The sequence below is a fragment of the Mus caroli genome, unplaced genomic scaffold, assembly GCF_978045245.1.
Source record: "Mus caroli unplaced genomic scaffold, Mus_caroli_1 scaffold_7, whole genome shotgun sequence".
NCBI lineage: Eukaryota > Metazoa > Chordata > Mammalia > Rodentia > Muridae > Mus > Mus caroli.
Window position 1 is genome coordinate 11,569,643 of NW_028227262.1, and position 27,953 is coordinate 11,597,595.

At 42.4% G+C, this 27,953-nt stretch overlaps 1 protein-coding gene across 1 annotated transcript in view; it reads left to right on the top strand.

Moving 5' to 3' along the window:
• Slc15a5 (solute carrier family 15 member 5) overlaps window positions 1–13,788 on the top strand; it is an 80,423-nt gene extending 66,635 nt beyond the window's left edge. Inside the window, exons 8-9 of the mRNA XM_021165677.2 lie at window positions 10,534–10,642; window positions 13,554–13,788. Coding sequence (XP_021021336.1) covers window positions 10,534–10,642; window positions 13,554–13,701 — 257 coding nt within the window. The 3' untranslated portion in view covers window positions 13,702–13,788. The remainder of the gene's footprint in view (window positions 1–10,533; window positions 10,643–13,553) is intronic.
• The last annotated feature ends 14,165 nt before the right edge of the window (window positions 13,789–27,953 follow it).

Below are 27,953 nucleotides of genomic sequence, written 5' to 3' on the forward strand. Positions count from 1 at the left end.
CAGGTGGCAGTGCGTGGGGTGGGGCACGTGGCAGTGTGCGGCTGCACACGGTGGCTCATGATGCATGGGCTCATGGAGGTCAGAAGACAACTGCTCAGAGGTGGTCCAAGCCTTCCACCTTGTTGAGGCAGAGCCTCTTGTTCTTTTCTACTGCAGTGCAGCATATGTACTCCAGGCTATCTGACCTGGGAGCTTCCAGCTGCTTCTCCTGTCTCTACCTCTGGTCTCTGGAAATGCAGGGATAACCATTGTCCACCACCATCTTCATCTTTTTGCCTGGTTCAGGATTGACCACCAGGATTCCGTGGCACAAGTTTTGACATGGAGCCATCTCCCCAGCCCCTGGGTAGATAAAATATTTTGTCTCTACTTCCAGTTTTTACATTTTTATTTTATGTCTTTTTTCCAGAGTAACAAAGCCACCAGAAGACTTTCACACTTTGCCTCGCTATAAATACGGATCTGTCATATTTTCCTCTTAAGTGTTTGTGAGCTTATAAAGTCGTAAGCGTTGTCGTACGTAATCTTTCTTCCAGCATTTATACAAAACACTTTAAATTGTGTTCAATAATTCCTGACCAGCTCTTGCTATCACCTTATGATCCATCACTGTTATACACCTAATTAATAAACCTCCAGCATGAAATCACACGTAGACAACATAGAGTAAACAGCACTTGACAGCACGATGGCCCTCCTGTGATGTTCCGGATGAGTCCAGGGAAAAGCTTGAGTTCTTCCACCACAGGGAGGACAAGCATGAGAACGCTAATGCTGCCTCAGATTGGCAGTGAATAAAGTGTACACCTGTGGAGTAGGATGAGGCTCTATGACACGCTGACATGGTAGGAGGTTCAAGTCAAGCCAGTCAACAGGCCCAACCTCTTATGTGCTTCTATCTTTGGGCCAGAACAGTACAAATCCACACAGTGAACAATTTCGAACCATAGACTCCATTACTATTAACTAGAGCATCAAGTCATGCAACCAATTGTCTCTATGACTTACCCTTCCAAACTGGACTCCTCCCCTTGTGACCAACATCTTCCCTTTCTCTGCCTTCCCTTCCCCCCCAAACCTTTGCTAACCACCATGTTGTTCTTGACGCTCTCCCTTGACAACATGATTTTGCATGGGAGGCTTTCATCTGTAAGTGAGTTTGCGCACTATGTATCTCGTGGTCCTTTGCTTATTTTAGTCGGTACAGTGCCCTTCAGATTCACCCCGATTGGCACAAATAATGGAGTTTTCTCCTTTTTAAAGGCTGAATAGTACATCATCGGGGATCCATTTTCCAGCTCTTTCATACATTATGCATAATTTGGTGAATTTTTTTATCTTGGAAATCATAATCAGTGTTTGGATTAGTGTAGGAACAGGAGAGTGCAGACATCTCTTCAACATACTGACTTCAGTTCCTAGTTGGCACACAGGAATGGTAATGTGCGTGTTTTAATGAGCTTCATGGTGCTGTCCATCTCAGTAACTTACATTCCCACGCACAGCGTGTGAGTCCTCGTTCTTCGGATCCCACCAGCATGTGTGATCACCCTTGTTTTTCATCCAGTCTTTCATGTGGATGAGAAGTGGCACGCAATTTTGCCCTTAATGTTTACTTTTCTGGTAATTATTAATTTAGGAAATTACTGTTGTAATTAGTAATTAGTAAATATCTGTTGGCTGTTGTGTCTTTAGGGAAAAAATGTTTCCTTGGGTCCTTTGTTTTCAAACCTGCTATTTTCTCTTTAGTTGATAGTGTTAGTTTCTTATATATTCTGAATATCACTTCCTTATCTGATATATAATTTGGAGTTTTGTTCTTCTAGTTTGCATATTTTCACTTCATTTTGTTAAAGTGACCAAGCAAAATGTTTATTTTTGTTGTTTTGTGGTTAAGTGTTTCGTGAAGTTTCTCTTATATATTTTCATCTATTCATTGTATAACTACTGTTTAACTTCTTGACCTGATTTAAACTATTTGATTGTAAATGTGTAGATTTATTTCTGCCTCTATTCTGTTCCACTGGTCTTGCAGCTTCTGTATCTCCTTACAGGGTGGTGCCATTCTGTTTTGCTTACTATAGCTTTGTAGCATGCTTTGAATCAGGTGTTGTAATGAATGCAGCCTTCTTTGCACTCACGATCGGATTAGCTACTGGAGGTCTTCTGTCATTCCATGCTAATTTTAGGACATTATTTTTTCCCCATCTTTGTGAGAAACATCATTGAAATTTTGATGTAGATTCTAGTGTCTCTCTTGAATATTGTTCTTTGTGACTTTGTCTCATTCCTGTTGGCCATTAACAATCCTCATTTCCCCTTGATTCAATTTTGGCAAATAAGATTTTCTAAAGTCATCATCTTGTCTCCACACAAGTTCTGACATCAACAGAGGACCCTTGGGTACCGCTGAGCATCCCTCTGCTTTCTGTATCCCTGTTTCAGGTCCTGCCAGGGTTGCCAGTCTTCTCGGGCTTGCTGTGTTCTCACTCATCAGTCATCAGCTCTTAGAACTATTAAACCCACATATTTTTCCACATCAGCTTCTTGTTCTAACCTTCACCAACCCCCCCTTCTAGCTTCTTCGTGTTGTTCTATTCATTCCCCAATGTTAATCTTGCATGGTTGGTTCCTTTGTTTGGTGACACCCAGCTTTACATGAGTGCTGGGCACTGTCGTTGCGATGCTTACTCTGCAAGTGTTTTACCCCCTGACTCTTCTCCCAGCCCACACTGTGCTTTTTATTAGTGTAAATAATCCTCTTTTTATTAATCAAGGTAAATAATCCTCTCCAGGTCCCTCTGTGTGACTTTTTTCACTTTGAATTCATCCTTTGCCTCCCACCAGTTTTTCTTCTTTGTTTATTTTTTGTTGTTGTTGTTTTGTTTTGTTTTGTTTTGGGGGCTTTATTGTTGTTGCTTATTTGTTTGTTTTGTAATGGTTTCCTCTTTTTACTCCCATTATTTTCATTTTAAGCTCTCGCCTTCTGTCTCTAGCAAGCAACAGTCCTATACATATTGTAGCCATGTTTCTGATACCCATATTGGCCCTCTTTTTTTTTTTTATTCCTATTTACTCATCCTCAAAAGAAGAGATTTATAGAGACAGGCATTTTGCCAGCTGAGCATATGTGAAAACATTTTTGCTCGAATCTACAGTTAAAGCAACCCCATTAAAACCCAAGCTACTCCAAGAACCTGGCTGCTAAGATGAAGGAAGACCTTATATGCACCATTCCTGACTTCCCAGACCCCATCCTGATCAGAAGTGGATCTGCTGTAGCCTGTAGATTGAAGCATGCATGGAGATCTGGGCAAGCAAGAACTCATACTTCAGGGTATGGCACTTCCTGGATGTCATATACCCTTTATGGGCTCCATCCGTTCTTGTCCTGTGGATCACAGGTTTGGTCTTCCCAGTGTAGCTCAGAAAAAGACAACTCAGTACTGACTAGCACAGTTGTGGTCTATCCATGAGAACAACTCCTTGTTCCAAAAATAAGAAGGAAGAGGAGGGGGGAGAGGAAGAAAGGGAAGGATCTTAGTTTCCTTCACCATTGCTGAGACAAACCAGTGACCAAACACAGCTTATGGGAGGGAGGGGTTTACCTCAGCTCTCAGGCCACGCCCCATTGATGAGATAAAGCCAGGGCAGGACCTGGGCGCAGGCACTGAAGCAGGGAGCATGGAGGAGCTATAGTACTTTTCTTTTACAGTCCAGGACAAGCAGTCCAAAGATGTCACCAGTGGGCTGGGTTCTCTCTTAACCATTAGTGATTAAGAAAGTAGTGAACCAAACCCACAGGAAACAGTGCCTCGGTTGACTTTCCCTCTAGACAGGTGAATCTAGTTTGTATCAAGTTGGCAGAAATTAACCAGCGCAGGGAAGAAGGAAGGAAGGGAGAGAGGGACAAAGGGAGGAATGGAGAGAGGGAAGGGGAAAGGGGAGGGGAAGGGGGCACTGATAATTCAATACTTATGTGAGAGAATAACATATATACCAAAGTGACCTTGATCTCTGCAGTTGAAGTTCACTCTATTACCTTCTACTTATCCCATTGTTGAAGCGACTTCCCACTGTTCCCAAAATAGAATACATGGCTAAAACAAGCACTGAACACTGAGCCTGTGGGTAGCAGCAGCAATGTTTTGTTTTCTTGTTCTCTCAACCTGGGATAGGGCACACAACTTGTCGGATACAGCAAGACCATGTGGAGGTAGGAGCTGTGCTCTGAAATAGCTTAAGCCAGCTAAGACTGTGGGTGCAGGATTAGTGGCAGCAAATAGGCATGGTGACCTCTGGTTTGGATACAGAGGTGGATACGGTTGGTTTCTTGGAGTCGCCTTGATCTTTGGTGGGAATGTGAAGTCTGTTGGTATGAGGCTATGGCAGAATGTAGCTCGTTTGCCTCATCAGAAAGCCAGTCGTGTGAGTGTTTATGCTTTCCCTGTGGGTGCAGATGTCTAACAAGAGCCAGAAAGTGTGTGGGTCAGCCTTTGGAGCCTTTGAAACCCAAAGACAAGGCAGAAGAGGACATGTTGGTTCTTATGATGCAGAGCCTGTGACTCGAGAGGAATAGTTTTGTTTTTCTCTTATGAGTAGTGTTGCTGTTTGGAGCGCAAGTATGTCAACCTACATGCTTCTCATTCAAATTTCCAAGCTTCATTTTTGCTGAGAATTATTCCAAGAACCTCGTTTGCCTTGAAAATTAGTCCCAGAATTTGGGGAGGGGCCTTTTACCAATGAGGTGCTTGGAGGAGAATCTGAAGCAAGTTATTTCCAAAGGCAGACATGCAGCTCTCTTCAAGCCCTGTGCTTAGTGCTAATGGTAGTAGCTGCATCTGACATCTACAAGGACTACCAATGATGTACTCTGTAAGCCCAGAACAGGAGCTGTCTGCTGAGTGGTGGGTCTCTTTCCTGCCCAGAGCCTCCAGAAATCAACCTGCAGAGGAACTGTCTGCACGAGTCTGTAGTCTCTTTGTCTCTGAAAGTACGGAGATAACTCTGGAAAAACAGCAACATTGTAACAAGTACATAGGAAGTCTAATACTCCAGAATGGTTGCCATTTTCTTCACTAATTTAGAAACCTCTCTCTCTCTCTCTCTCTCTCTCTCTCTCTCTCTCTCTCTCTCTCTCTCTCTCGGTTTTTTGAGGCAGGGTTCCTCTGTGCAGTCCTGGAACTCACTCTGTAGACCAGGTTGGCCTCGAACTCAGAAATCTGCCTGCCTCTGCCTCCCAAGACCTGGGGTTACAGGCATGTGCAAGCAACTTGGAGTGACTGCTTCCTGGTACCCCAAATTTTCTCTAAAATTGGTTTCAATGAGCAAATAAACTGAGGTTAGCAAGTGTTCTTAAGGGAGATGCTGAACAATGCCAACAAATGATTTGAACGTTCTCCTAGCTCAGAAGTGGAACGGTCCTTACTGACCAACTTGACATGTTACTAAAGCAAGTACCGAGGTTCTCTGTGAGCATTCCCGAGTATCACATTATGAGACGCCCCCAGAGTCCTGTGGCAGTCTTCCTCCCTGTTCACTTCCCGCTCTCCTATGCTGCATGCCTGAGACGTTTCCTCAGCGCCCTCCTAAAGTCTTCACTTTGTCTCCCTTGACAAGGATGCCCCTGACTTCAATCAGCCCCTAGAAATGGCAGATGAAAAATGGCCCAAATGTGAATTACGACAATAAAAGTTTATAAGCTACTAAAATAAAGTTATAGTGCTAAGAGCTGAGTCAACTGGCGATGGTAAATGGAACATTTTACAGCGGGTCCTGAGATAATGATAAAAAAAAAAAAAAAAAAAAAAAGGGCACACAGAACATGAAGAAATAACTGACAGGAAACAAGGCCCAAATCTAGTGTAAGGTACCTGGCTTCTGTCTGAGAGTTCTCTCCTCAAGGGGGCGGGGAGGTGACAGCCTGATACTTATGGAAGGAGGGGCCTTTTAGTACCCAATTCTTTCCACCCATTGGCTCTTTGATTCTTGTCAGAGTGCACTGAGGAAGGTGTTGCTGTCATTGTTCCCGAGTGGAGGAATTGAAGCTTAAGCCTTCCACTTGTTTGCTCAATCACAAAAACTATTCAATAATACATGATATTTGACTTCAAAAGTCTGCTTTAAACCCAGGCACTTTGTACACTTTTCTACATCCAATGTGCCTCGCCCCCACTATTGAGAAACAAGCACTAATAAACCAACCTGTAGCTCTTAGGAAGATGGTCCAACCGGAGGCTTGACTCTGTCCCAAACTGCCGATCCAGGCAAGGGTTCTGTTTACAGTGGTGCTAACCACCAAAGTCACCTTTATCCAGAGCGTTAAATCAGAACGCATAGGTGGGGCTCGTGTGTAGAGCAGCATTATTTTTAAAAGACAGGTGCTTAAAACATGTAAGCAGAAAATACAGAGCAAGGCCTGAGGATGCAAGTTTCTAGAGCCAGCTACTCAAGGAAGACAAGCAGGACTACGCATTCAAGGACTGGGTGGGCTGCACAGTGAGTTCAAGGCTAGCCCGGAAATTTTGTGAGAACCTCAAAATTAATAGATAGATAGATCGATAAATGATAGATAGATAGATAGATAGATAGATCAATAGATCGATAGATGATAGATAGAGAGAGAGACAGATAGATAGGTAGATAGATAATAATTAGGAATTGGAATAAGAAGTGCAGCAACCTGGTATTTTTTTAAGTGAACCCCATTTACATGTTTAGGGAATAGACATCTCCACTTATTTCCTCTGACATCTTGGTAATATGTCCTCTCTTCTGTGTCCCCCACATTCCTATATACTGCCTCGCAGTGATTTCCATCCATGCCCACTGTGTCCCCAGTGACAGGTGGAAGTGTGTTGCCCTGCCCAGGGGACTTGGTTCTGTCTCCTGAACAGCTGGTATTTGCTGTAATTGCAAAATCTCTTAGAAATATGATGTTTTACCTCTAAAGATATTTCAAAATTTATACTCTTCTCCCTCATTTGACTTTGTTATAATATAAAGATAGTCTTTTCAATTACTTATTATGGGCCGAAATTCATGCTCCAAGAGGAATTAAATGTCATGTTAATTCTCAGACTTCACATGCTCCCTGCACTCCTCTTACTCCAGCCAGAGCAACACGATGATAGAATGGTATAATGGCACGACACATGAAGTGCCGGGGTGAAATGGAAAGGAGGGAAATATGATTGGGATATTAATTCAAGAGAAAAAGAAAATAGCACTATTTGAATGGGCTTAGTAGGGTAGCTTAGGTCTTCTGAAAATCAGTGAGATGTTAGCTCACCTTTTCTTGACCTACACTCCAAGTCCACCACTTAAGTACAGCTGAGTATTTAGGCCCTATACATGGAGAGAGAGACAGAGACAGACAGACAGACAAAGACAGAGATAGACCGAGACAAGACAGACAGAGACAGAGAAACAGAGATGGAGACAGGCAGACATGCAGAGAGACAGAGAGACAGAATTAGAGACGCTGGGAAACATAGAAAGACAGACACAGACACACAGACACACAGACACACAGACACACAGACACACAGACACACAGACACACAGACACACAGGCACACAGACACACAGGCACACAGACACACAGACACACAGACACACAGACACACAGACACACAGACACACAGACACACAGGCACAGGCACAGGCACAGAAATACTGAAAAGAGAGAAATTGGGCTATAGTACTCATTCCTAGACACACAGGAACGGGCTCAGGGCAACCTCTCATAGTCATATGAAGGCATGGTCATGTCAGAACAGCAATGGAATGAGGCATTTCCTTTATAATGGCACATAAATTAATAAGTTGGAGAAAGACTGGAGAGATGTCTCAGTGGTTAATAGCACTGGCTGCTCTTCCAGAGGATCCGGCTTTGATTCCAGAACCCACAGAGTAGCTCACAACTGTTTCTAACTCCAGTTCCAGGGGTTCCAATGCCCTCTTCTGTCATCCTAGAGTACTGCACGCACAAGGCACTCAGATACACATATATGCAAAACACCCACACATACACACAATCTAGATGATGATGAAGGAGGAGGAGGAGAAGAAGGAGAAGCAGATGAAGAAGGAGAAGGAGGAGAAGAAGAAGAAGAAGAATTATTTAATGAAATGGGAAAACAGAACCTGTAAAACAGCTCTCAACTCCATAAGTATTTTTTTTAAGATAGCACCTTTCACTGTAGTACAGACTGAACTCAGACTCCCGGTGAGCCTGTTGCCTCTGCCCCATAAGCACTTGGACTTCAGGTGTGCGCCCTATCAACATCAACTTTTACTCCTGGGGGTTGAGAGGGTAATGGACACAGCTAATTCTGTGATTGGGACAGGAGCATAGGGGGGCAGCTTTATTGTTTTTTTCTATCAATTGTATTAGTGATCAAACCCCTCTGTGGTGGTTCATTGTTTTACATTTATTTGTACTAATTCTTTGAGAATCTCACACATCACATTTTGGCCATATCCACCCCTCTTTCCTCCCTGCAACTCTTCCCAGGTCCATCCCCTCCTCCCCAGCTCTCAACTATATGTCCTCCCCTCCTCCCCTCAACTATATGTCCTCCCCTCCTCCCCAGCTCTCAACTATATGTCCTCCCCGCTTCCCCTGTTTGTTTTTCAGAAAACTGAAAGCCACAGCTGGTCAAAATGCAAAGACCCAACTGTGGGGAGCCCAGACCTAATTAATAAATTTATAACATAACCCTTACACCTAAGCCTCGGGAAACATTGTGAAAAAAGAGGGTAGAAAGGATTGTAAGAGCCAAAAAAAAAAAAAAAAAAAAAAAAACCAACCAGAATATTTTTTGTAAGAGAGTCTCTGTTAGAAAGGAGTGAGAGAAAGAGAGGGAGAGGAAGAGAGGAAAAAGAAGAGAGAGGAGAGTAAGAGAGAGGGAGAGGAAGAAAAGGAGAGAGAGAGAGAGAGAGAGAGAGAGAGAGAGAGAGATACCTTTCCTAGCTGCCTTATCTAGGATGTCAGCCTAAAGCAGAAAGCTTGATTCAAATCTGACTTGAAAGCATATACTCACCAGGAGAAGGCCAAGAGATACCTTCTAGTTCCAGAAGCATCCTATACTATGTGCAGAGCCCAGTGCTGATCATCAAGGTTTTCAGCACAGAGATCGATTGCTGGAATCCCAGACTGTCCTCACTAACACCTTAGATGCCATGTCCCTAAGGGGTCAAAGAAATGCCCACACCCTGGCATTCCAACCTTCAGCGAGGCTGGGCTCCTATTCTCTGACTCCAAACAGTATCAGCTTCTCTAGCCAGTCAGAACTGTGGTTGCTTAGATTTTCCTGCAAAAAATAGATTTCCCTTTAATTCTACCATACTAGACTTTATTCCTGGTTTTAGAGAATCACCTGGTAAAATTGGGTGTAACATTTATAACATGTATATAACATGTACATAACATGTATGTTGTATTTATATAGTATGTTGAGTAGCAATGTGTCAAAATCCATTGAGGAGGGCTGGGTAGATGGTTCAGCTGGTGAAATGCTTGCCCTGGAACTGTGAGGACTTAAAGTTCAGGGTTCTAGGACTCATACCAGAAGGCAGACATGGTGGCAGTGCATGCCAATTATCCCAGAAACAGTGAGATGACAGGGTGAGACAAGCAGACTCCTTAGAAGCTCTTGGGCTAGGCTAGCCCACATGGCAGAGTTCCAGGCCAATATGATCCTCTTTTAAATAAGGCTGGAAGGGACCTAAAGACTGACCCTCAAGGTTGTCCCATGACCATATCACGGGTGCTCTGCATGCATATGTTTATACTCAACACACATGAATGACGCAAGTAAACACACATGCAAAGGGCATACAGTGAATAGATTGACTTGGAGATAGAAAGAGGAAGAAAATAGCAAAGACTACAAACAAAGTCAAAACCTAGTAGCAAATTAATTACCTAGAATCCCGAGTACCACCATAAATACTCAGATTGGCAATATAAGGTAATAAAGACTCTATTGGGTATTTGTCTTATTGTGATAATTATTCATCAGGTTCAAAGAGATTTCTGCATCGATCAAAAAATTAGTGTCATCTTTCCAACAGGTTCGGTGACTGGATCTTATGAGATCCCTGGATTCACTCCGTTTGTTAAAATGGGGGTAATAGGCTTCGTGTACACAGGTCTCACAATTAGATTATGCAGAAGACAATGTCATAGAAAACAGCGTTCAGTCGTCAATAAGTGTTTACTCCATGTGGTAGGCACAGAACTAAACACAGAGCCACAAGAATAAACGAGACCAGAACAGATGAGGTGAAACTGCCACGATCAAGATTACCCTTCCAACCCAGGGGAAGGTTTTGTTACTTTTTAAGCCTGCCGTGTTGGGGTGTGTTGCTCAGCATTTTTCCATTAATTCCCCAATGATAATGAGCTTTCTCACACTGGTAACATTACCAAGGCGTACAATGCTCTAAGACCTGCGGGATAACAAAATATTCACAGAAACTTGCGACTCTGCAGCTGAGTGACAATCGCACCTTTGCTCCAAACAGGCCATTGGTTTCCAAACACCTTAGACAAAGGCAACCTAGAGAGCTTCTTCTTCGTGCTGGCATCCTTGATGCTGCTGAACATCCTGGGACTCTGGAGGGCTTCATCGAGGTAAGTGGGTGGGAAGAGGAACGACTTCTGACTCTGTGAAATACAGGTCTGAGACTCACTCGTGAGTGAGCAAACACAATCCCGTTCGCCATGACGAGACGAACTAGCATCCTGCAGAAATGTAATGGATTATTCTGAACAAAAACTTCGCCTTAGACTTCCCTTTTCCACCGATTCTCACACCAAATGAGTGCTTTATTCCATCCTAAAGCATGCTCTGATGCCAAGGTGGAATTCTTTGTCTATTATAATACTACCTTAGAGTTACAGGGTAAGTCAGTTCCATTCACAACAGGTATCATTAAACAAACGGCTAAGACTTTAATGACCCAAAGAGATTTGGGTTCCATTCAATCCTTTACATCAGCAGTGGCCATTTCAAGGTCAACAGATGACAATCCCTTGGACACTGACCTAAATTGTCAAGATAATGCAATGGCATCTTCCTTGTGCAGCATCTCACATGTCTTACAATTTGCCGATGCAAAAGACTCTGACCATGGAAACTGTTTTCATTCACTCAATGCCTGCTTGCCAAAGAAGCTCCATGAGTCGGATGCTTGAGTAGCATCTGCCTGCCCTTCCATCCGTGATCGCCTGGCCTTTCTCTTCTCTCTTTCTGACCTACACTAGCTATATGCGGAGAGCAAACTGTCTAACTGTTACAGTCTTTGTGCATGTCAATCACAACAGTGTATCAACAGCTGGCTTTAAGGGATGGAACTCTGAAAGATCAACTCTCTGTGCGAGCTACATCACAGGAATTGGTTTTATTGCCCTCGCCTGCCTCCATTTACCCAATGCATTTACCCACAGATCGACCCACTCGCTTCCACCTCTCCCTTGCTCAAACCAGTCTTGTATGCTTCTGTCTTTTGGGTCAGCATCCAGGTGACAGATGGGTGTGGTAAACCCAAAGCTTGCTGAGTCAAACCTCAACGTGTGCTATGGCCCTGATATCTATGAGCTGCTGCACCATTATGGGAAATACTGAATCTTAGAAAGTAGGGTTGGATAAGTACCAGACCTAAAACTCAAATAGCCCCTTCAATATGAGTCTTTCTTACCCTTAGCAGCATACAAGTTCTGCCTCTCTCCCAGTCTGTAATCTCTCTAAATGCCAGGCCCTTAGATTGTGAATGAAACTAGAAAATCAGAGTCTTACAGGATGTCCAACAGGGATTTCCTCAGCTTTGTACCAAACAGATTCAGCCATGAAAACAGAAGTTGAAGACGTGTGCTCTTTTCCCTCCAGCCCCTGACTCTTTTCCCCACAGCCACTGTACAGTCTGTCTGTCTCTCTCTTTTTTTTTTTTTTTGTAAAGAAAATGTTTTGTTTTGTTTTGCTTTGCTTTGCTTTGCTTTGCTTTGCTTTGCTTTGCTTTGCTTTGCTTTGCTTTGCTTTGCTTTGCTTTGCTTTGCTTTGTTTTGTTTTGTTTTCTGTTTGTGGCTGTGGCTGTCCTGGAACTCACTCTGATCAGGCTGGCCTCGAACTCACAGAGATCTGCCTGCCTCTGCTTCCCAAGTGCTGGAATTAAATGTGTGCAGCACCACCGCCTTGCTATAAGCTCTCAGGTTTTTACGTTATAATCTTTCTGTAAGAATTAGCCTATGTCCTTCACAAAGGCTATCTTCAGAGTCCAAGCTGGCGAGTTCTGTTCCGTCATGTATAAGTAGACAGTATAAACACAAGCACACCCCTTAACCTAGCTAGGCTTTGGTGTCTTCATCTCTTACTGTGTCACACAGTTGCTTGAAGTTGAGTAAATACACAAGAATCCTAGCAATACTAAAGGTGCCTACCAATTTGGCCTTACACACCCACTCTCTTCTGCTTTATTCTTCTCTTAATACGTATGTGGAGATTAGGTCTAGTGTACTATAAGTATGATTGAGTTCAAGTGAGTCTTACTTGGAATCCAAATTCATCAGCTCCTTATGCATGCATGCAGCCAGCCAACCTGTTAAGCACCATTCCAGGCACCAAAGAGACAAACTGAACCAGGGAACTTCATCAGTACAAAGGGATTCGAGATCAGTGTCCAATCTAAAATAGTCGAAGATCTGCGGTTATTGATCGAGAGCTTAGGGTGGGTAGAAAGGAAGTGGTCAAGAATAAAAATGACCACGGCAGAGGTGAGAGCAAGCAAAGTCAAGGGACTAAGCACCAGAGCAGGTTTGGTTTGAAAAAAGTCTAATACTGTCTGAGTCCTTTGTAAGCCATAAGGACATTGATTTACACTTGAACTTTAGCTTTCTAGTCTGTAAAACTGGAATAATCCCTCCCTCTCAGGGTAGCATGGTCTGAGAAGATATTGGAGTAGACATTTTTTAATGAGTAGATATTTTTAAAATGTGGCCATGTACTCTCTCTTTAACAATGATCTCAGCACCAACATCATGGGACAGTACTATTGATAGCACATCTGATAAGCTTTTAGGGTCCAAGCAGACATGGGATCCACAGCCAATACTATTTCAGGATTTCTATCACTGACAGTACAGAAGAGACTCATTGGTGTTCATAGGAGAGCACCATCCTGCTGGCTGTGATGGTGTGTGCTTATCCTACAAGCCCAGCAATTAAGAGGCTAAAACCAGAGAATCCCCCCAGTTCAAACAAGCCTAGACTACATAGCGAGTCCTGAGAGAGCTTGGGCCACATGGCACGACCTTGTCTTAATAAGAGAGCACCATCTAAAGGGCCTTATGGGAGCCTTACTATGCCCTAAGTAGCACTCTCCTGTCCTTGTACAAAGACTGCCCTGGTGAGCCTCTTAAATAATCATCTCTGCGGTGCCAGTATCTACGATCCCATCATAAAAGGTAGGCAAGCAAGGGAGGGAAGCCCGTGATTTATCAAGTCATCTACATCTGCTCCTAAGGAAAGCTTTCTTTCTTTCTCTCTCAGATATTGTAATCTAAATCATTTTAATGCCCAGCGCATCCGTGGAAATAATTGTGAAGAAACCCTTCTCCTCACTGAGAAGTCTCTGAAGTTTTATGGCAGTACACAGGAAGCGTCTTCAAGTATTGATCTTTGGGAGACAGCCCTCTGAAACTGGATTTGATTCTCTGGTGAGACCCGTTATCCACTATTTTCTTCTTCAATCGAATACTTCATACGTTTCACTGGGAAAGTCAACATAAAAAAGAGTGTACTTTATTTACAATGAATAATTATGATCCTTCCAATAAACTATTATGACTTCTAATGTTATATTATGCTCTTGAACTAATAAAGTGATTTTAAAGTCTTGGTGATTACTCTGTGACCAGAAACAATTATTTTCCATGTTAGTGTGTCAATCATATTGTATAATCATTACAGTGGTTCAGCAGTTGAAGGTGGTATGAAAGATTTATTTATAATTTTAATGTCATTAGAAGCTAAGAAACAATATGCTTCTACTTCTTCTTTCTGTATATTCACCAAGGCTTTATTGCACTCTTGGTATTATAAACCATAAGTAATATAATGTTTAGATAATAAATGTGTATAGAATTCTGCTATATTTGACCTTGGCATTCTACTAAAATATATCTTGATTAAGAGACTTTCTTTGGAATTTAAAAGCAATGTTACTAAAATATAGGTAGTTTGGTTTGGTTTTATTTGGTCTTATTAGGCTTGGGACAAGATATAGCCCAGGCTGCCCTCAAACTTAACTATGTAGCAGAGGATGATCAAAGAACTGGAATTACAGGCCGATGCCTCTAGGCCATACAATTATTATTATTATTATTATTATTATTGAATAAAGTTAATGTCCTGTCTGTCCCTTTATCACAATTTGTCTCAGTATGTGACAAAGTTTGGTTTTGAGCCTCCTGTTTTAGGTGACTCTTTCTTCTCCTCAAACTGCATGTCTTGTTGAAGCTAACCTAAGTTCTTCCATATTGCTGCCCAGACTTTAAAGGTTCTCCCGGCACCCTTCCTTGACTTCCTCTCCAGAACCATGCTAAATTGGGCAAGAGCATTTTTTTTTAACTGTTCATTTCAGGAGACTGTGATTGAGCGCCTCTCTTGCTGATCTATCCAATATTTAGAGCCATGGAGTAAGAAATGTAGCCAATTGTAACTTGATTGGGTTACAATGTGCATTTTTAAATGCTCTAACAGCAGTCAAATACCAGGCGTTTTTCTTATTCCAGCTACTTGCTATTTGTTCCTTTGTTTGGAGGACAAGTTTAAAAAGTCAGCTCTACAGGCAGAAATTCTTCCCCACAACTTTTTCCAATTCCTTGTTTTGCACAATTCCCTGGCAAAACAGTGGGGCTGAGCCTGCTGCTCTTACAACTTTCCTTGCTGTGAAAGGTTAAATGCCAAGCTTGCAGTTTTGGGCTTAATGAACACCCCAAAGGAGCCTCATTAATGCAGTATCTAGCGCATTGGTCTCATAATGAACATCCCAAAGATCAAGAAAGTTCCAAACGCCTCATCTTGCTGTAAATGAAAAGCCACAGCGTGCTCTGGCTGTTAGAAAAGGACCTGGACGACTTTGGCCCTTCCCCAAATGTCCCTTCATCTCCTTAATTTCTACATTGTAATGGGGAGGAAAAAAAGGTGTTCATTACACTCTCGCTCTTCCTTTGCGATGAAAGAACTGCAGAAATTATAAAATTGACCCAAAGCAAGCGGCAGAAGAGCTGAGAACTCGCAGGTTGGCGTTGACACTTGTGATTAGCTAAATTGCAGTAACTACAGACGCTTTCGGTTGGGAACAGGGTGCATTCACACGGCAGTTTCTTCTCTAGTGCCTGGCGACATTATCTCTGAGCACCTGGAGTAGTTTAGGCATTAAGTGTAATTGGTTTTGCTTTACATAAATCTGGAGCTTTGTAAATAAGCGGAGCGTTTCAGCTTCTCTATAACACCAATTAACTTAAAGGGATGCCTTGTTTGCTGAAACCCGCTGCGTTCCGTACTGTATTTCTCTCATAATGTGCTCACTGGCAGCGAAGTTCTGTGTCCCTGCAGCCTAGCATAGGCTCCAGCCACTTTCTCTGAGGGCCTCTCCCAGCTGCTCACTCTCTCCAGCTCACAAAGTGGCTGAAAGGCAGCAGACAGAAGCCAGTCGTCTTCCCTAAGAAGCACCCCACCACCACCACCACGCTGGATTTCTGTTCAAGACTGAAACTTGAATGGAGGGCTTGGAAAATGGTTTCTGTGACCCACGAGCCCACAGGTCTGACCCCAGCTTTCTGTTGGCTAATGACAGAGACATCTCTTTCTCTTTCTTTTTCCCTGAGAAGAATTCAGTGCAGCCCTAAGTCAGGCATTGTGCCTATACACAAACAATCTTTAAATGTGTTTTCATTATACAAGTTTAACAATAAAGTTTTCCCAACATAGTGCCTTATTTCTTAACAGGAAAACAAGAACTGCGGTATCTGGAGAAAAAAAATATCTAGGATCTGGAAGAGGGTAGATTTTTCTCCCAGGCTCTTTGGCCATTTCCCCTTATTATATCTCTCTACTCGGCTGACTTCCTTGTCTGTAGTATCCCCACTCTGATACTCTGAATTCTGGCATTCATCCCATCCTTACCAACCTGGAATTCCCAGCACTTTGTAGAGCTCTGGAGAATGATCAATAGGTAAGAACATATACTGTGAGAACATGAGTATGACTCCCAGAACCCAAAAGAAAAATGTTTGGCCTGACCACACATGCTCAGCGTTGATGGGCAGAGACAAGCAGATCAAGGTGTTCCCTGCTTGTCCTGCCAGCATAGCTGACTAGGTAAGTTTCAGTTTCAGTGAGAGACTCTGTCTCAAGGGAATACCTGGGAGAATGATAAGACAAGACATCCAGCATCCTCCTCCTCTTGCTCTGTGCGCACAGGCATGCGCAGACACAAACACAAGCGTATACCACCCGCATTAACTTTTAAAGTATTTTTATTATTTAACAGAGTACACAAGTGTACATGCACACCACACAGATACACACACAAACAAATATCACATATACATACATACATACATACATACATACATACATACATACATACACATATAAATGAATAAATAAAAACAAGTTTTGAGCAGAGTTTCAGAAACAGTCATTTCCACAGACAACTATACTGTTGTTCTTAAGGGTGGCAGGGGCTGCCTTCACAAACAACACTTGATGTCACCAACATTAGCTCAGCCCACGTGGATGAAGCACTCTCCACTGTCAAAAGCGAACAAGAAGGAGAAGAAGAATCACATCAGGGACAGAGACTGTGACAAAACATTTTCCTCTGTCAGAACATACTATGGATCCTTACACTGCCCTCATGTGGACCCTATAGTCAGGTGCACCCCACTGAAAGATTCTTTGGACCACAGTGGGAGCAGGGATCTCACTCAGAAGTGTCCTTTCAGCTCTGTCATTAAAACCATCTGGATGTTTGTACTACGCTGGTTCTGAACAGCCTTAAAGAAAGGCACTTTGAATGATGGGTAATTGTGAAGATTCTGGTGAGACTTGCACAGTGCTGTCCCATTTCTTAGTATGTTTGCTTACTTAGCAATCAGAGTGACCCAAGGCTTTTAGATAGTCTCAGGGAAGTCTTCCAACAAGAGACTGTGAGCTGTCTTCCCTGGGTACAAGGAACTAACCCACTCTCTGGGAGCAGTACGTTCGCAATTGCTGAGCCTCCAGCCACCAATCCACATCTAGCAGCCATCACTGCCTCATTGGAACCCACCTCTTGGCTGCTATTCCATCTCTCGAATGGAACTCAGGCTGTTCTCAGGCTTACGAAGCCACAAGTGGCCAAACTTACATAAACACAGCAGTGAGTCCACAGCCTATGACAAGCGTCTATTACCATGGTAACAGCAAATCAGGAACCCATTTAATGGCACTTAAGCGAAAGGCAAGGCAACAATTCTGTAATGGAGTCCATGGGAGGCAAGGATTTGGCTAAAGCAAGGCTACCTTTTACCATCCAATAGAGAACAAAAGGAACAAACATATCATCATGACAGTTTCATGTCCCAAGCAGGATCCATAGTAAAATGAAGCAAAGAATAGGAAGACACCTGAATTTAAGACACCAGGGAAGCACATCTCTACCTGAAATGCCAGAGAGGACAAGACAGGCTTCAAACTTGAGGGCAGGGAATGATCACTCAGAAGCAGGCATTTCAGTTTTGGTAGTATGCCCTGCACATAGTAGGTACCTTGATTGTTATGAATTTATGGTAGTTCCCTGTGCACACCAGATGGCTTTGCTTCATTCCTCAAGCGTCTCTTACATTAATTAAACCTTCTTGACCCAATTCACGGTGTCTCCAGAAACCAGCCTTTTGTTTCGCCCGCAGCCTGGGCTCTGCCTGATTTCACTGCCATGAGAGGCAGGAACAAGTGCCGTGGCAGTGAATGAACCACTTTGCCGCAATTAGAAGTTCGCGGGGAATAAATTATCTTCCAGTTCAAGCTGTCCAGCAGTAATTCTCATTAATAATAACACTCCAACAACAGTCTGCTTCCACAATGACAGCGAGTGCTAGAAGCTTTAACATTATTCTTGAAACCAGAGTCACATCCCAGAAGGCTGGCCCAGATTGCCATATGCAACGCAGAGGCAAGGTTTAGAAGAACAAAGACATTTGGGGTTTAACTGGCCAGGAAGTTCACAAGCCGGTGGAAAAATTCAAAGGGATTCTCTTCATCAAGCTTCCTCTTCTAATTCATGCTAAATAATAGGTTTATCTTCACCTTAATGAATTTATCAAGGGATAGTTTCCCACAGTCTCTCTTCTTCATGAGCAGAGACAAAATGTCCACTGTAGTGCCTTCAGGCTGCACATGTGACCTTGAGACCACAGAAGATATGTGGTCCCTTAAGGCAGAGAGGATTGTGGGCATATATAGAGTTAGAGATAGTAACGGAGAAACATGAAGATAGGTAGATAATAGATAAATGTTAGTAGGTAAGCAGGTAGATAAATAGATAATAGGTAGGTAAGTAGATAGATAGATAGATAGATAGATAGATAGATAGATAGATGATAGATTATGGGTAGATAATAGATATATAGTAGATGATAAATGATCAACACATATATAGATTATACATAGATGATGATATATAGATGATAGATATTAGATAAATAGATGCTAGATGATACATAGCTGATGTAGATAGATAGATAGATAGATAGATAGATAGATAGATAGATAGATAGATGATAGATTATAGGTAGATAATTATAGGTAGATAATAGATATATAGTAAATGATAGATGATAAATACATACATAGATTATACATAGATGATGATATATAGATGATAGATATTAGATTAATAGATGCTGATGATATATAGATGATGTAGATAGGTAGATAGATGGATAGATAGATAGATAGATAGATAGATAGATAGATAGATAGATAGATAGATAGATAGCAGATAGACCAAATGAATGAATCTCAGCCAACAGTTGACACTGGATGTCACTAGGACACTCTGCCAGTGTCTCTTCATCTTGTCCCTATACACAATATGTACAATTTCAAGTTTTGTGAGAGCTTATGACCTGGGATCTACAACCATCTCAAGAAAGAAATATACCAGATAGAAAACCCAGTTTGCTTGTGCCCTAAGGCCACACAACATTCCTACACTGTATTCTGCTTGGGGTAGTCATGGGCTTCCATCTCAATTCAAAGAAAGGCAACAAACTTTCTCTTCCTGAAGTAGCAAGATTTTAAATTTTATTCATCGGAATAAAACCACTGCTAAGGGATTTTAGGTTTCAGGTTAAGTATCTGCTAGAGTGGTGTGTGGCAAGAGATGATTCCTCATCACCCAGTGTGGCCCAAAAAAGCCAATAGTTGGCGCAGCACCCCTGACCTAGATGAGCAAAGGGGTGGGGGCAGACACATTCCAGGTAAACTTAGGAAGCAGCAAGATCAGAACACACAGGTGGGAAGCAGAGGTCACAGGCTTCCTGTGAACATGGCAGCTCATACACTAAGCCCAGATCACAACAGCTCTCCAGACCAGAGTAGTAGGAGACACTTCTGTTTCAAAGCAATCACTTGGTCAGAAATGTGATGGAGACTCGGATAGAAACTAGGCAGCCGTTAGAGAGCCTAGTTAGATAATCACTGGCAATGTAAGCCTGGGCCACCAAGGACCTGGTTAACGGTGATGATGCCTAGCGTGGAGACAAGGAGAGACACAGGCTAGGAATTCAGAGTTGAAAAGCAAACAAGCGAAATTGTTCATTACAACTTTTACAATAACTCTCTCACCTTGGAATGGTTCTTAACCACTGATTATGTACCTGAAACCTTGAGACACAAAGACGTTGTCACTTTCCCAAGGACAGCCACGTCTCACGGGGTGAGCACTGAAAGAGGGCACACTTAACTCATGAGGCAGCACTGCTCGAATGTGTGGGTGACACAGCGAGGGAAGTCAAGGGGCGTCTCCAGGCTCCTGCCTTAGGAGACTGAGTGATGCCAGAGCTGCCTAACTAGATAAAACACAGGAGGGTAAAGAGCTGAGCGTTACAGGAGAGGGATTTCACACAATGAATCGGATGTGTCCCTAGGAAAGCAAGCGATGCCCTATGCCCCAACAGTTATAAATCCAAAGCTTTGTTTATAGAAAACCTTCAGTCATTAAGAATGTATATTTCAAGAGAATGTTAAGGAACATCTGAACAAGTTTGGGTTTTTTTTTTAATTTTATAAATGAAGAAATCTAAATCTAAGGATTTTTTTCCACAGTTAAACACCAAGTATTTACCTGGTAAACTTCAAACACTTCCAGAAATCAGTGTAACCCAGTGAAAACAGTATGTCCAAAAGTCATCAGGAAGAAGAAAAGAGTCAACAGTCTGGTTGACTTACTTTTTTTAAATTTAGTTTGATTTCTAAAGGGATTGTGAAAAGCTTTGTTACATGTATAGTACATCACGAGACACATACTCAGAGCCTTCTACCTTCAGAGGAGAAGCACTGATCTTTTTCACAGACCCCTAACATGTGCTGAGACATCAAAACTGACCTCGGCTTAAGACTCAGACAAGACTGGGTGTAAACTAAGTCCCCAGCTGGTAGGCTCTGAGCAACCTTTGATGAACTATTTATTATCACAGAGATGCAGTCTCCACATCTGCAAAACAGGAGGGAGAGATTCTACATTATTTGGGGCCTTGGAAGACATACTAGTATGCACCAAAGACCCCCAGACACTAGGCTATTCAATGCAAATTAGCCAGTAGTTATTTTCCTTCTCCACCAGCCAGCAAATGTTTACTGGAAATCATCTCTGCTCCCAAGTAATTTGTGGGTATGCATCAATTATTATTTTGCTTATTAAATCAGCAGAACTAAAAGTACCTGCTTTTCCCATTTATGCTAATCCTAACAGAAGTTCATCCACTAATAACAATCGCCTCGGTATCAGAAATGCAACCAATCCTCAGGCTGGAAGAAATAAAGATGCAGAAACCTCATTTATCAGAACACAAAGTCTCCGTAGGTTCATCATAGCATTTCCTAGCCCCATGGAGTTTGCATTGTCTCCAGATGCACAATTAACAGGTCTTCCCTGCCTTCCCACAGATAATTAGATTATGGATGGAGTTAAGCATCCCACAGACACTCACCATAAGACATCATTCACATGACGCAATGAATCAAGTGAGGTCTTGATTGTCTATTGAATGCTTCCATGAATTCTTCATTAAAACAATGAGAGCATTCACAGACCTAACACGTTTCCTTCTTTAATGAACAGCAGTTGTTAAACTCATCTGTCCTCCTGCACAACAGTTTTAAAAAGTAAACTGAGGTCCAGTTTACTTTTTAAAGTAAACTGGCCAGTTTAACCAGTCAGTGAATGCCAGGTTCAGTGAGTGACACTGTCTCAAAAATCAAGATGGAGAATACTGAGAAAGACACCACAAGCTTGTGTGGCCAGCACTTTAGCGGGTAAGCAATGTCCTAGCCAAATAAAATTGACTTTACAGTGCTACAAATGGTATCACTGTGCTAGTAACATATGCAGTTTTTTTGTTGTTGTTGTTCAAAACAAGTTCTTCTCCATAATTCAATTTTAGCATCTATCTGGAAGATCTAATGTCAAGAGCTAATCCCAAGAAATCAGACACGCACAAAAATGCATGGCCTGGCAAGATGTGCCACTGTGGCAATAGTGGCACAGATGTTACAGGAGTAATCACTTTCTGCGTGTATTTAAGGCCTACTCCACATGATGAATCTCAAGTCTGACAGTGTGAACAGGGCCAAGAACCTACAGCTGCAGAGATCATAGACCTTGGAAGAAAAACTGCTGCTACCACTCTGCTAAATAAACACCATTTGAAATTCACCTCTAATGATTTGTTCTTTTCAAAGATGAGCACTGCCCCCAGTCCCTGTTAGGGAGGCTTCTTTTTGCAGTATATGAGGATTAATACAGAGACCCACAACTGGTCAGCATCCAGAAAGCAAGTGACTGCAGAGCACTTGCTGTTAAATAACACTGTATCACACCCTGTGCTCACAAGCTTCAAGGATCACTGCGAGAGGGGGAGCTGAAATAGAAGAATCAGAAGCAGTGGAGAAACGGAAAAACTTTTCTTGACCCAATGGAGCAGGTGCAGCTGCACGAACTCACAGTGCTGTGACATCATACAAAAGACCGATATAAGACCAAGCCAGGCAAAATCTTAGCACGAATGGGCAAGAGATCATCAAATCCCACCCTCAACTAAGGAACTATTGGTAATGATGGCTCTGTGGGGGAGGAAGAGTGGCGTTTTCTTCAGGGATGAGGTCCCTGAGAGGCTTCTATGCTCCAATAGATGACCCTGTTCTCAGCCACATATTGGCAGCACTGAGTAGGCTCAGTGTGTTTAGAAAAAGGACGCACGAAATTTAGAGAGAAAAATGGCAGAGGGGCAGAGAAGGAAGAGAAGAGGGAGGAATAGGAGATGCAGTTGTTAAAACACATTTTATGCATGTATGAAAAATTCAAAAAATAAAAAAAAGATGAAATAAAACCACAAAGAAAAGAGAGAAAGAATGAGAGAAAGAAAGAAAGAAAGAAAGAAAGAAAGAAAGAAAGAAAGAAAGAAAGAAAGAAAGAAAGAAAGAAAGAAAGAAAGAGAGGAAGGAAGGGAGGAAGGAAGGAAGGGAGAGAGAGAGAGAGAGAGAGAGAGAGAGAGAGAGAGAAAAGAGAAATCTCCACTATGTACTGAATTAGCTGAAATGGATAAGAATGTTTGAACAACTAGGAATAAGGAGTTCTCTCACTTTCTTAGTTGCCAATTGTGAAAAAAATTACATAATTTCTGTATTAATCTAGTATTTGGATTGAAGCAATTCTGGCTAAGAAGAGAATATTAAAAGAAAGAAGTAAATAGAGAATTACAGAAGGCAGAGAAGAATTCATCAGAACGCAAAACCCTTCCGTCCTGAAAGTTGTACGGCTGTTCTCAGAAACCCATGAAGAACGGAGCCAGCTGGACATTAGAGGCTTCACAGCTATTCCTAGTCTTCACTGTGCTGAGTGTGCACTGGAGACTTTCCTGCAGTGGTGAGTGAGGAGCCCTCTTCCTTTCCAAGTCATACTCACACACACACACTCAGTCACTTACACATATACATGCAGATACACAAACAACTGAAAAAAATAAATCATTAAAAATAATAACCTCTGGCTTCCACATAAGCGTGGTGGAATGGTCACTGAGGAATCTGCACTGTGAGCAGTGGGTTGTTAGTTATATAACTTGAAATTTACATATGATTATCAACCTGATTGCTTCTCAGGTCATCTCAAAGCACTCTCCCAGGAACTTAAATGTGTGCAAAAAAAAAAATTGTTTTTAAGAAACTAACTGAAAAATGTATGTGCCATTTGAAAATTAGGTTGCCTCCCTGCCTTTTGGGCTATATAAATGATGTCAAGTTGGTCATCATAATCCTCTGAAAGAGAAGGCTGAGGATGAGAACCAAGGAAGAACAAGGGAAGAGGACAGTTGGCCCACCTAGGCATGGTCGTCAGGTGCAACAGCTGGAAGCAGCTCGGAAGAACAAGTGACAGACAGACATCTCAGGGAGCAGGGTAGGATGATAAGGACCAGGCGCTGGCCACCATCTGGGCTATTCTATTCCCTTGAGACTGTGAAAATCTCAAGCTTTGCACCAGCCCCCAGAGATGGAGAAACTGTGAGCTGATTAAGTTTAGAAATAGGAAAAAAATAAACCAGACTGACTTAAACTGTCATTCATGGGTATAGGAAAAGGCACCTCTGGGTGTGAGTTAAGTTGAATTGTGTTAAATGAGGTTACATGTCTTATACAAGCAAGATATATGGCAATCCCATATCAGACATATACACACATACAAATGGTCCCTCTGGTTATCTGCCCTCACCGACCTTGAAAAGCTGTTTGCAAGGTTGTCATCATTCAGATCTTCTTAAGCCTCCAATACCCACCAGTTTTACAGACCACATAAAAAAGAAGAGATTACATTAATTTATATCTGAACTTCTACTTTTGATCACTAATTATAGCGATCAGGAAAAGAAGAGAAGTCGATTGGGGGAGATAGATGGGAGGGAAGAAAGAAACAAGGGAATTTAAGGAAGGGAGAGAGATGAGAACAGGAGGAAGGGATGAGGAGAGGGGCAGACAGTGGATCTCTGTAGCCCAAGACTGCGCCTTAGACACGCAATCTTCAGTAGTTATTGATTGCCTGAATATTCTGTAACTGAAGTCGCATCATAAACATCTTTGTTTAAATGACAACATTTGTGAGAGAGGGAGGGAGGGAAGATGGAGAAGAGAAGGGGAAAAGGAAAGATTCACCTGAATTGTGGCTTTATCCGCGAAAATGGGTACTTGCCAGTATCTAGTAGTTTCCAACGTTTAACACACAGACATTCATTATCTCCAAGAATTAGAACACACACACACACGCACAATTCAAAGCAACTGTTGTTGTGTTGTAATACATACATTGCTGAAGTGATGATTCTAAAAGACTATGCTTAGTTGACTTTATTAATATACCATAGGAAATTAAAACACAAAACATAGCCACACGACTTTCCAGCCAGAGCATTACTCCTGCTTCATGTCTGAGTTGACTCCTTTCCCGTGGAGATTCAGGTTCTCACTGTCTCTGTCTCCCACAGTCCCATAATGCCTTAATGTAGTGGTGTGTGTGCGTGTGTGTGTACATGTATGTGCAGGCCACTATGAGCTTGTGGAAGTGAAAGGAGAACTTTCAGGAACGGGCTCTCTCTTTCCACCTTATTTTAAGACAGGGTCCAAGCTAGCTGGCCCTTGGGGATTCGGGCGATTCTTCTCTCTCCACTTCCAGTGTAGCTGGGATAACTGATGTGGGCCACTACTTAAAGAACTGATGCAGGCTCCAGGATCAAACTCAGGTTCTCAGGCTGGCACAACAAACCCCCTTACCTGCCAAACCATCTCAGTCTTACTGGCCATATTTCTCTATGTACTGGAACAAGTCTCTCTCTCTCTCTCTGTCTCTCTCTCTGTCTCTCTCTGTATGTGTGTATGTGTGTGTATGCATAGTATAAATACATGTGCACATATGTTGAGGATATATTTGCCTATGTATGCATATATGGAAGCCAGAGGTTGATCCCAGGTGTCTCCTATCACTTAACTTATTATTTTTAATGATTTATTTTCATCAGTTGTTTATATATCTGCATGTATATGTGTAAGTAAGTGAGTGTGTGTTTGTGCCTGTGTGAATGTGCACTTGTGCATTTAGGTGCACATGTGGATACCCACAGAGACCAGAAGAGGACATCAGAGCCCCTAGAGTTGGCTATAAGACGCCCAACACGGATGTTGGAAACTTCAAAATGGAAGCTATAGTATCCTGAGCCGTCAAGTCTTATGGTTTTGGAACAGGGTCTCTTGTTGGAGATTTACGAGTTTCTGTTTATCAGCTCAACTGGCTGGCCAATGAGCCCTAGCATCTGTCTGTCTCTGTCCCCTCACTCTACACTGCAGCTTCAGACTTGTGCTACAATACCGATCATATGTAGAAGCTGGGAACGTGAACTCTGGTCCTCATGCTTACAGAGCTAGCTCTGTACCACTGAGCCATCTTCATACCCCAGCAGGTCTTGTCAAAGGAGTTGCAACATTAGTACTCTCACACAAGAAGAAAAGAGAACATGAGAGAGCCTGGGTCTTACAGCCTGTCTCCCAAACTTGTATCTTTGCATTTTCACAAGCATTACTCTTAATCTCATTTTTCATTCCTGTCTTGCGACCATACGCCTTCCTATTGATCTTAGTTCTGCTGCTTGGAGACACCAATGAGAAATGCTGAGAACATTCAATAAATAAAAAATATCCATCCGCTCAGTATGTGATTCCTGCTTTGAAAATCGCACAAGTGAAATTGTGTTATTTCTGCCGTCTGTTAGTTCTCTAGACGAAATTCTATGCCCTGCATATGGAATTAACTCCAGGGATGGGTGGAGGTATTCTGAATTTCAGATCCCGATCTGATTCTGAGGCCCATCATTGCCTTAGAGAAGTTGCCTTGTATAATTATTGATTACCTCAAACGTGCTGTAATTGAAGTCACATCTCCAAGATCTCAGTTTAGATTGTAGCATTTGTGACTTCTTTTTTTTCCCCCTCTGAATGAGAAATGAATTTATTTGCATCAGTTACATCTTTTAAAAGTTCTTAACCAAAAAAAAAAAATTCCTCTACGGCATTTACTTTGCTAGCTTGGACTTAGCCAGGCACCTTGATATACTGGTGCATATTTTATTCAAACGATTCTTTGTTTTAAAAATACACAAAGGCAGCCCAAGAGAAGACTTTTGATCAAACAGGCAAACCAACTCAAGACTCAAAACTCTACCCTTCATCTCTGTCCTATGAGGAATCGAGGTGAGTAGGGAAAAAAAGGAGAGGAGAAAAGAGTGTTTGTGCTCTGGTGGCTATGGCTTCTAGTTGTTTATTCCTCACTCCCCCAAGCCCTTGTTGCTCTCTCTGTGAAAATGAAAGGGTGGATATGTGATTCTCTGGTAACAGTAATTCTTTCTGGGTCTCATAGATGATGTGTAAAGATAGTTTTTCCAGCTATTCTGCCCATCAGTGGCGCGATGCCAGAGTCGATCCTAAGAAACCACACTGGGAGTGCTCTCTGTCAGAGTTCTACATGAGGAAATCCCTAAGCCAGCCTAATGGGGACATAGAATGTAATGGAGTGCCCACAGCACAGCCATGTCACTTGATGGCCACATGAATTTAGGGGAGTCATCCAGTGTCTCTGAATTAATGGGATCTGTGGCTTAAGCCACTGCAAAGCACTAATACAGGCTGTGTCCCATCCCTTCTAACATTTATACGAATTCTTCCCTCAACCCTTATGCCATTTCATCATGATTTCAGTTACCTATGCTCAAACATGGCCCAAAACTTTTTAAGTGGAAACATCACAGAAATAAACAGCTGGTAAGTTTTCAACTGGGTGCTCTCTTGAGTAGTGCGACAAGACTGCCTGCCATTTCATCTGCCCCAGGATAGAGCACTCATTTTCCCAACGCATCCACCTTGTATAAGCTACCCTCCTGCTTGTCGAACAGAAGGACCCTTATCTGTGAGAATGGATTGCTGCTATATCATAATACTTGTGGGTGTGAGACAGGCCTTTCGTTGTAAATGCACATTGATATACTGAGCACAAAATAATTATCCAGGTGTTACTCCATGACTTCTTCATGCTCTCTCTCTTGGCTCTCAAGACTCACAAGGCTACTCCTGGAAGTGATATAAGCAATAAACAATTGGTGGAACTGCCTGGAAGTTGTTCGAGAAAACCCCAGTGACACAGTGGGGTATAAGCCACTGTCCATGCTGAGGTAAGCTTTCCAGAATGCAGCTGCCTGAGCACTATTCGTCCATGCTTACCCTTAGACAGGTAAAAGCAAGAGGCTGCAGTGGCACCTTATGCAAGTTTCTCCCTTCCCTGAAGAAAAGGAATGATGGGCACACAAAGAGCTTGTCAAGGACACACACACACAGAGCAGAACAACTGGATGAGAGACAGTAAGAGGGTAGCCATCTTCATACCAAGCAAAGGGGCTGCAGAGGAAACCAACCATGCCAGCACCTTAGTCTTGGGCTGTTTCATTTCCAATGCTTTCAAAAATAAGTTTCTATTGCTTAAGCCACTGTGCACTCTGTGTGTGTGTGTGTGTGTGTGTGTGTATCATTACTGTGCAAACAATGGAACCTTACAAGACACTTGCCCAGCTGTCTTTACTGTCACTCACA